Source organism: Motacilla alba, chromosome 1 (genome assembly GCF_015832195.1).
Source record: "Motacilla alba alba isolate MOTALB_02 chromosome 1, Motacilla_alba_V1.0_pri, whole genome shotgun sequence".
Lineage (NCBI taxonomy): Eukaryota > Metazoa > Chordata > Aves > Passeriformes > Motacillidae > Motacilla > Motacilla alba.
The window spans coordinates 95070317-95081036 of record NC_052016.1 but is presented as its reverse complement, the minus strand read 5'-3'; the positions used below and the strand labels follow the sequence as shown (position 1 = coordinate 95081036).

At 40.7% G+C, this 10720-nt stretch overlaps 1 protein-coding gene across 8 annotated transcripts in view; it reads right to left on the bottom strand.

Moving 5' to 3' along the window:
• Window positions 1-598: 598 nt before the first annotated feature.
• LOC119701914 (interleukin-1 receptor-like 1) overlaps window positions 599-10720 on the bottom strand; it is a 38205-nt gene continuing 28083 nt past the window's right edge. For 7 of the 8 annotated variants that reach the window (XM_038139248.1, XM_038139257.1, XM_038139207.1 and 4 more), the window contains 2 exons: window positions 9367-9525; window positions 6988-7495 (listed from right to left, as the gene is read on the bottom strand). In XM_038139248.1, coding sequence (XP_037995176.1) covers window positions 7149-7495; window positions 9367-9525 — 506 coding nt within the window. In that variant the 3' untranslated portion in view covers window positions 6988-7148. Of the gene's footprint in view, window positions 713-5055; window positions 5130-6987; window positions 7496-9366; window positions 9526-10720 lie in introns of those variants that run through there. The other variant, XM_038139265.1, reaches the window with a different exon arrangement.

Below are 10720 nucleotides of genomic sequence, written 5' to 3'. Positions count from 1 at the left end.
GGGTAATAAGGAAAAGGTAGGTAATAAGGAAAAAGAAGGTAATAAGGAAAAAGAAGGTATTAAGGAAAAAGTACAGCGTGGGCCCCGGACAGAGGTGTCCGAGACAGGTGACCCTGGGGAGCGCCGGGCAGTGCCACGGACAGGGAAGCGCGGCTGGGTGAGAGAGAGGGAGGGATGGGGACGGGGAGGGATGGGGACGGGCAGGGATGGGAACGGGGAGGATTGGGAACGGGCAGGGTGCCCCACAGAGGTCTCCGGCCAGCGAGAGCCCCCCGCACACCGGGATGCCGTGAGCGGGGCAGGCTCTCGGCTCCCCCGAGCGGGGGCACAAGGAGCAGGGCTCTCAGCTCCCCCGTGCCGCTGCCCCGCCGCCCTGCCCTACCTGGCTGCAGCGCGGCGGGCGGAGCGGGGCAGAGCGGAGCGGGGCTGCCGGCCCGGCGAGGGGGCTGCGCTGCCAGCCGCCCCCGGACACGCTGAGGTGCGACCCGCCGGCACAGCGAGGGATGCTCGACTTTTTCAAGAGGCGGAGGTGGGTGGGGTGTGTGTGCCTCTTCCCTCTCACAACCTTTCAGGGCAGGAAAAGGCGTAAGGAGCCGATGCCTTCCGTTGTCTTTGGCCGAAACGCCTCTTCCCCCGCTTTTCCGCGAGTCTGTTGGGCTGAGTGCACCAAGTTTTACCTCTGCTACAGCTTCCTCCCCACCGCGCTGCCTGGCTGGAGAATGAGGACGTGCAAAGAGCTAACACTGAAAAACCCAAACAAACAAAGCAAAAAACCGCACAACACCCCAAAAACATCCCGCCAAAAAGGATTACTAACTATGGAGTGCAGGAAAAGAGATAAGGCAAAAGATAAGATTCTATAATGTTTTTATGAGAAATGTCCCCATTTCAATGCTATTTTTTTCTGTGCTACTGGGGGAGAATAATAGAAATTTTCAAGACATGAAACATTTTGTAGCTCCATTGCTGCAAAGTGAGTGTATGTATTCACTTCTAAATAAGCCATCATGCCATCAGTTGAGTTTGCTTGTTAGCCAAATGTGGTTCCATCGGGGTTTCTCACAGGCATGTTTCCTGTTTGAGTCCTGTTTCTGAGTAAATGAATGCTTGTTGTTGTTAATTCCATGAGTGCTTTATCTGCTAAGTACTACACAATGATTCACTATACTTCTAAATAAAGTTAGTTTGATAACAACAGGGAAAAAATCATTCCCTCAGGGATCCTTTTATTTGCATATCACCCTTTTCATCTTCAGAAATAGTGACAGCTACATTTTGGGGTTTTTACCCAGGACAACTGCTAATGCAAAAGTTCCCAATTTCAACAGGAGGGGACAGTTTGGAGGTAGAAGAAGCAGGTTACACTTAAAAGGAGGGAGGGATTACACAGGGCTGGCTTTCTTGCATATTTTCATTGCAGAGGTGAAGGGAAGAAACCCTGGAGTGTTTTAACTGTCTCACCTCGTTTGTTTTCCTCATCACAGAATGAAGCAATATGTCTATAACAATTAGACCTTTGCATAATGTAAATCAGCACAATTTCAGAAAAGTAAGCTAAGGCTCTAACTAACTATAACTGCTTTAAAAATGTGTAGAAGATACTTTGCAGTACTTTTGGTTTTATGACTTAGTACCTGATTTTAAAACCTAGAGGAAAGCAGATATCTGCAGGATCATGATGATTTTATATGACAGTCTGGAAACTATTTAGCAGTCAGCAAATAAAATGGTAAAAATGGTAAAAGTAAGATGTCATCAGCTTTTTACTTTCACAGGCTGTCTTCATAGTTACAGTTTGGAAACTTCTTTTTTTTGACTCAGTCTTTTACAGCAATATTTTCCATGAGCTTCTCTCACATTTATTTGCTGTCATATTCTTTTGAAATACTCTCAAGTTTTGAGCTTTAATCTGCATTGCAGAAAGTGCTGTGTTCAATTGGTCCTTTCAACTAATGTCACAGCTAGCTCTGTGATACATGAACATATGTGAAAGGAGAATAAACTGTACACTTTTTAGTTCTCTGACTAATAACATTTTAATGGAGAAGTCATAGTGTGGTGATAGATATGTAACTTGACTAAAGATAGCTACATCTTAGATTTTAATTTTGAAAATGTCATTATGAACATGAAAGTTTGTACTAAGATTGGAAAACCAATTTTTGAATGAAGCTCTGACAACCTGACCAGTCGAATGTCAGTTAGAGAAGACCAGTTATTTCACACAGTTTTTCACATCTTCCTTTCCATTCAGCATAAATTACATAGAGGTGCTAACTGAAAAAACTGAAACCATTTCCATCATAAATTGCAACATATCCAACTCCTGTAACCTGTTTGCTCTTAGGTGGCAATAGTCCTTCTTAAACTTCATCTGTTATCTCTATATACAAGTTATATTCATCCTTAGCATATGTTAAGTCATGTTCAATAGTTTTTCAGCCTTATCTTCCCCTGATGTCAAAAAAGCAGGTTACAAACTGATAATGTGTCTGTTAGAGCCTCATATGTTTCTCAGAAATTGTAAAATACAGAAGTTGGACACTTTCAAACGTTCCTCCACATCACAGCATCACAGGGTAATTCAGGTTTGAAAGGACCTCTGGGAGTCCTCAGGTCCAGCCCCTCTTCAGGGTGCACACAAACAAGACCTGAACACTTTCAAGGATGGGGATTCCACAGCTTCTCTGGGCACATGTTCCAGCTCTGGAACATGCATATGGTGAAATTTTTTTTCCCTAATATGTAATATAAATTTCCTATGTTCTAATTAGTCCCAATTACTTTTTTGTCCCATCTCTGGGCTCATTTAAGAAGAGTCTGGTTCCTTCCATTCTCTCTGTCTTTTCATTGGATTATTGCAGGTAGCATTGTAGGGCCTCTTGTCCTCTCCCTGTATGATCTGTGCTCTTGGTGGTCTTCCCCAGGACTTCAATATGTCAGTACCTCACTTGTGCTGAGGAGCCCAAAACTTGACATAGTGCCCCAGGGATGATCTCACAAATGCTGCATTCAGGGGAATAATCACTTTCCACAACTGCATTCTCATTAGTAAGGTGCAGGGTGCTGTTGGTCACCTCAGTCACAAGGACACACTGCTGAATTGTGTTCACTTTAGTGCCAACCTGGACATCCAGTCTATTACTGCAAAGCTATTTTGCATTAGGTTGACCTCCAGGCTGCATTGCTGGATAAATTTGTTCCATCTCAGAACTTTGCACATGCCTTGGGCTGAACTTTGTGGGTTTCCCATCAGTCCATTTCTTCAGCCAGTTGCTGTCTAAAACAGCAGCCCTGTGCTAGAGTGGGTCGACTATCCCTCCCCAGTTTGATTTTCTCTCTGAAAATTCACTGGTTGTGCATTCTGTCCCATCGTCAAGGTCATCAGTAAGGATGCTAAACATTCCCAGTGCTGATATCACTCTCTGAGGGATGCCTCTAGTGATTAGCCGTGAGCTGACGTTTGTGTGCTGGTCACAACCTGTCAGTCCCTCAGGTCCCACTGTTTTTTGTGGATCTGTCTGTCTAGCAGAGATTGTGTCAAGGACCTTGCTCACTACAAGATATACAGTATCCAGTGTCTTCCCACTGTCTGAAACCCAGCTGGATATGCATGATCTGTGTCTAAAACAACACCTGTAGTTTTTCAACCCTTTAAAGAGTAAGGAACCTACAGTTGCACATTCAATTTAATATATTATCAATTTTACACATCATCTTCTAAGCAGGCTTCATCCAATGCTCTAAGATATTAATGTTGCATAACAAATAATGGCTTGCTACGAAAACTCTCAAAAACTTCTAAAACCTTCCTTTAAGTGGTAAGTCTCTTGGGCTTCACAACCATGTGGGCCGTAGGAACATCAAATCCTGACCGCATCGGATTTCTAGCTGGTCAGAATCGCTGGGTGCCTGTTCACCCACGAGAGGGCGGGATGACTCTGCTCTATTAAGAAGTGAAAGCAAATCTGCTCTCCAGAGTCCCTTGAGGTGCCCAAACCACAGAAGCACAGGGTAGAAACGAAAGAACGTTAAAACTCTTTGTGGACAATATAATATAGCAAAAACATTTCCTTGATGCTGTTTAGTATAAGCTTAAAGCATGCAAACTGAATCTTCTATAAGCTTTCTATGTTTATTCCTATGTTATGATTTCTACGTTTATTTATTTCTATGTTGAAATAATACCTTTTTTTTTTTTTTTTTGGGGTGGGGGTGGGGGTCGAGTAGGACAGGGCAGACTGTCATTCTGTTATTCCATGAAGGCAGACTTCTTAGTGTACAAAAAGCCAATTTGAATTTTTTTTTTTTTTTTAATCTAGGTTGTTTGTAAGTTGCATATGATAGAATTATTGACAATGGAAGACACCTCTGGAAGTTATTTAGTCAATCCCCCTGCTTAAGATTGGCCAAAATCAAGCCCTGGAGGTTTTTTTGTATCTCCAAGGGTGGAGACTCACAATTTCCCTGGGCAACCTGTACCAGTGTTGGGTCACCCTCACCATAAAAAAAAAAAAAAAAAAAAAAAAACCAAAAAAACAAAACAAAAAAAAACAACCTTTCTGATGGTCAGAGGAAACCTCCTGATTTTAGTTTTTCATCCATTGCCTCTGGTCCTGTCACTGGGCATCACTGAGATGAGCCTGACCCCCCTCTTCTTTGTCCCCTCCCTTCAGGTGAGGGACCTCACCAGGCTGAAGAGTCCCAGCTCTCTCTGCTTCTCTTCAGAGGAAAGATGCTCCAATCCTTTCACCAACCCCATGGCCCTTTGCTGTACTCACTTCAGAATGTCCCTGTCTCTCTCCTACTGAGGAGCCCAGAACTGAACGCAGGACTCCTGGTGTGCCCTCAGTGGTGCTGCTATTTTATTGATGCTGTAAAAGTATTCCACAGTTCTTTTTGTGCTTTCTCTCTAACATTGCAAATATGATAACATTGGTGGAATATATCCATTTTAATGCACATATCACTTTTCTTTAATAAACACTAAGGAATAACAAAAAAATCTGTGACAACTGCAGCATTTTTTGGTCATTCTTACGGTCACATACTCACCCCCTGGTACTGTAAATGTTCTTTGCCACTCTCTGAATTTGCTCCTTGTCTTTCTGTCAAGGCCATTTTGTTTACTGCTGGCAAACCACAAAAGAATTATTTTACTCTTTTTCTTTTTTTTTTCTGGGCTAACCATGAAACTTGAAAAAAAGTAGCATCACCACAAGAGCCATGTAGTGAGTTTGTTTTTCACCGCCATAGCTACATTCCTGGCTAACAGGAGTCAATGACACATCGATATATTTCAGAGCAATTTGGTTCATTACTGATCCTGTGCACGTCCTCATTGTACCTTCTCCTCATCTCTTTCCGCCTTCAAAAGTCATCCTAAAACTTTCATTTCCAAGATACCTGCTTATTATCCTTTCTTGTTCATTACAAGTCCGGGACTCAAACTATATTAAAAACTTATCCTGTGATAATCTTGGAAGTAAATATTCTGTTTTGCTCAGCAGCTTATGTGAAAAATCTTCGAAGTTTATAGCAAGAGGCTTTCCTGCTTTTACATATGCCTTAGTGTTGGCATGCTCTCTATGGGAAGAAATGGTACTGTAGGAATAAACCAAGTCTCACACTGGCATGAATCCATCTTGTGGGGCCTCCACAGAGACAGTAAGGTTTATCCAGAGGTATCTTTAGGAGCCGGACCCAACACTGCACACAATCTAATGAGGTAATTACAAAATGCAACATTTGATGCTTTATGGTTGTGGTGAAGTGAGCAATGAGTGAATGAACACTTGAAAATACAACTCATTAGTGAAAAACTGTCTAGTTTGCCATAGATCTTTTAATTGAATGGGGGAAAATACCTATACAAATATTTTATGCACTTTTTTCCTACTCCAAATGGCTATCTATAAGCCTGAAGATCCATATTCAATAAAAACTTACAGTAAAAGGAAAGAACTTGCCTGTTTGTAATCCTGGACTTGATAACAATGTTATAATAAATGTTCTGCATCTAATTTTCACTTTTTAAGTCCATTCTGTAGCAAGTCTAAAGCTGAAAACTAAGCCTTCTCTGACAGTAAGAATTTCCTGGGTTTGAAAATCTAAAAAGATTAAAGTTTGCAGGGATACCTATAGTAGGATATATCTTGTTCCTGTTTCCCTGAATTAGAAGGAGATTTTGCTCTGACCTTCGCATTTAAGGTTATTTCCTATCAGAAAGTATAACTACAGATGAGCCAAAGCATGGGAAAAAGTGCATAATTCTTGTTATAAAAAGCAGTCTACTTTTTTTTCAGTAGCTTAAAGGAGTGCTGTCAGTGTATCAAAAGAACATCCTACATTTTAATATGTTATTTCTATCTGGAGATAATAATTACAGTAACAGTTTGATTATTGTACCTAAAAGACTTCAAATTCCCCATTTGTGTGAGATTCATTTTAGTAGATAAATGAAATATTTTAAAGTGCATATAAAATACCTCTATATGTATCAGTGCATTCATTTCTCTTAACAATGCATGTAATATGTGAATATATATATATATATATATATATATATATATATATATCAGTGCATTTATTTCCTGCAACGATGCATATTATATTTTTATGCATAGATATATAGATTTAACAGTGCATTTCTTTCCTAATTCACATAAGTCTCAAAAGACCCTTTAGTGAGGCATCCATACTATGGAAAAATGAAATTTCATCTTGTGAGTATCACTATTGAATCAAAAAGGAATAAGTGTCAGAAAATAAAAGTTAACAAAAGCATAACATTATACTTTCTAATTGCAAAATACACATTATACTTTGTAATCAAATAATACAGAAGGCATTTATATTTTGTCAACTGCATTAGAAAGATGAAGTAAACCTGCAAGGCATTCCATTATTCACAATCATAACTTTCTGCTGTATAGACAACTATATAGAAAGAGTATAGGCACATTTGGTTTTCTGTGACATGCAAAATACAGAACTCTCATAACTGTAAAATGTCTCCTCAGTTTCCTAGACCTCTTCCTGAAAAAAGTTCAAAAAACACAGCCAGACTTCCAGACTGCACAATCATGTACCTTCTGAAAGGAAAAACAGCTGTGGGCTTGTACTCCATCCTGATAGTGCAGCACTGTTCACCTGGTGTCAGCCAAGTGAGAGGGCCTGCGTGTCAGTGGCATATGGTACCTCACCTGTTTCCAGAACTTAGAATTGGGTGACTGTGGGTGCACTGTGTGCTCCTCTTTCCATTTGATGGTACCTTGCTGCTTAATAATAAACTTAAGAGATTCCTGAAGCTTCCCGTAAGTCCCAATTGTCTCCATTTCCAGAAGGATCACCTTTGTGTCATTCTGAATGAGAGTATTGTATAAAGCAATGTGTTGATCATAAGCATCTTCTTTAGAATTAACCAGCTGGTGTGTCAGCAGCATGATCAACCTTCTGCTCTTCTGCATCCTTGTCTCAATTGCACGGGCTGCATCTAGCAATGTACAAGAAAATGATGAGACACTGGTATTACTTTTAAAATTCCTTTGAGATTGGAAACTCCATTTTCATTGCTGTGTAATCAGAAATAATTTCTATCTCACTTCAGTCTGACACAGTTTGTTTATTTGTAAGAGAAAGACTTTATGCCCTAAATCCCTCAAAAAGACAAAAAAAAAACAACCAACCAAAGGCAGGGGGCAGGGGGAGAGAAAAGCAAGAAGCCCAAAACAAAAAGCATTCATTTCAAATGTTTGGGGTTTTTTTTGGTTGAGACATTAATATATTCACTGCTTTTAAGTATTGTTAGGAATTTCTATTCCAGTGACCTAGGGTCAAGTTCAATAGCTCTGACTGTAACAAAATTGTGTTTGATCAACAGTCTCCATGTAAGGAATTGTGTTGTTCCAAGTTTAATGCCTTAGAGATGATCTTGCAATACTTACGCATGAAAACTAGTCATTAGGAGACTTTTGGGTGACTTGTGTCTAAGAGGCTTATTTCCACGTGAGGATAGAGTTAATTATAGTGAATCATCCTGAGTTATTGTGGGCTAATTTATACACTAAACATTGTGTTGGCCTTCACCCTGCCGGGGTAAATCCAGACTTTCAGGGCATCTGTGTGTCAGCACAACTGAAGGTGTTTGAATTTCCCACTATCACGTTAGGGAGAGCTGATCAGTGCCACTGGAATGCTGAGCCAAAAGAGAGGAAGTGGGAGGCCAGCTGAGGAAATTCAAGGCACCAATTATTTAACAAACCAGCTGATTTGCAGATACATCAGTCAGCTCTGTATGTACCCTCTTCTCCTTTGCTGGGGGCTGCCAGACCACTGCAAGTGGTGTAAGATTTTTGCCGTTGACAGTTTTGTGAGCTACTATAGCTCCTTGTGCTGGATCTGGGAATGGTCTGGCTAAACAACTTTTGCAACTTTTCTTTACCTTCATTTTTCCCAAGGCCAGGCAGCCCTTTCACAACTTTTCAGAAGAGGACATCAGAGATTTCAAGCTCAGCTCAGGGCAGATGAATGACACCTGGCCCAGTGCAGATGATTTCAGAAATGTGAAACCAGAATATGCACCAGCTTAGGCTTCATGCCTGCTCACTGACAGAGAGAGAAGATCCAGTCTATAGAAGAAGCAGGGCACAAGACAAACAGAGAAGTCAGCTCTGGAGGAGAGCAGATGGCACCTAGGTGGCAGCAATCATATGTGATAGTGTGGAGGGTGTCTATTTGGAAATTAGCACAGATGAATTAACCTTATTTCATCCTGAAAGACAAGAAAGAAGGAATAAAGCATACCAATTCTCTCCTGAACTAATGCTGGGAATGGTGTGAAGGGAAAATAGAATATGTCAGTGAAAAGAAGACAAACTTCTTGTGATTCTAATGCCCTCATAAGAGGTTGAAAACTCCTGAGTGATAACAGCAAAGGTGTTTCCTCAGCTGAGTTTGTAGGTTTGGCTGAGCTTATGGGTTTCTCCTCTTCCTTGTCTTGTAGTGAGCCAAGCCAGCTCATGCACTGTTTGGTTGTGGCTTTGCCCAGATAATGCCTGCACAGAGTTAGATTTTCCAAAAAGCAAGAGTATTTTTAAAAGAGTCACACTCAGGGTCATGTTTCCTGTGCGTTCCAAGATGACAAGAAGTCTGTGCCCCTTCCTTGTAGCTTGCTTTTCCTAGCACACTGGAAAGCACAGAGTGCCCTTGTACACCTGGCCTGAAAGAGCACACAGATGGCTGCTGAGGAGATGATCTTCAAGGTCAGGAATGTAGAGTGACCTCCTATACACCTAAAAGGAACTAGAATCACAATTTGCTCAAACTTGACAAGTAATTCAGCACATTACCAGATCTGAAACTTACCTTCTCCAGGATATATATCTCTCCCATAAATACACAATGTATATCCGCATTTCTTTTCCAGAATATCTGGCATGATTTGGTAAACAAAATATTCCACAAAATTAGCTTCACTGGTGGGGTTTTTGGGGTAGATAACATACGCATCATATATCTTCCCATCTATAAGGCAAAACAAGAGGCAGGAGTATTGTATTAACATGAATTAGAGCTGTCTATTGCAAAAAGTAGGAGAGAAATAAAAATATCAGTCACTGAAATAGATCTAAGAAGCAGTTTCAGCCAATCTGAATAATGTATATCATTTGGTGCATGTTTGGAAATTAAAGGCTGTGCATATTTGGTGTTTTCCATGCTCAATTGTTTTGTCCTGTGTGTTCATAGCTTTGGAGAACCTGGCCTTTGTATGTGAAGATTGTATTCCAAAGTATATGCAGTAAGATTTCAACTGATTGATGCATATTGGCATGATATAGCCATGAAGCTCAGCATTTGTTTTTTCAGAGATGCAATTTGCTATTAACATGCTTTGTCTCTCAGCACAAGATATTCCATTTAAATTCTTCCATCTTGAAGATTTTATTCATCATTCCCACAACAAATCATACTCTTGAGTGAAAATCCCATTTCTTAGGAAACATTCTTACAATCAGAACCAAATACAAAGCCAAGTATTTATTTCATTCCTTGCTTCATTTCTCTAAATTAAGTTTTCCATTACAGCATTTCTATCCTAATCCCAAATGTTTCTTTCTTTCTGGGGGAAATTACTGTATCCTTTCTTTTGTTGCTGAGATTCTTGCTCAAACCATTCTAACAATTGATCCTAGGAGAAGCAGCTGAGGGAGCTGGGGTTATTTAGTCTGGAGAAGAGAAGGCTCAGGTTTGAGCCTATTGTTCTCCATAATAACCCAAAAGGAGATTGTAGGCAGGTGGGAGTCAGCCTCTTCTTCCCGGCAAGCAGTGACAGGACAAGAGGACACAGTGATAAACTGGAGCAGGGGAGGATTAGGTTGGACATTAGGAAGAATTTCTTCATAGAAAGGATTAGGCATTGGAATGGGCTGTCCAGGCTGGTGTTGGAGTCACCATCCCTGAAGTTGTTTAAGGAAAGGCTGGAAATGGCACTGAATGCTGTGGTCTAGCTGGCATGGTGGTGTTCAGTCATAGATTGGACTCGATGATTGCAGATGTCCTCATTGATTCTGTGAATCTGTGAGTTTGTGATTCTGTAATAATAAGGAAATGTCCACTTCCAGAGTCTGATTAATTTCATCATAACATGTACTTACATGGAAACTGTCCTAAAAAGCATACTTCTTTCCTCTTTAATGAGAAGTAACTAGATCAGCTGTAG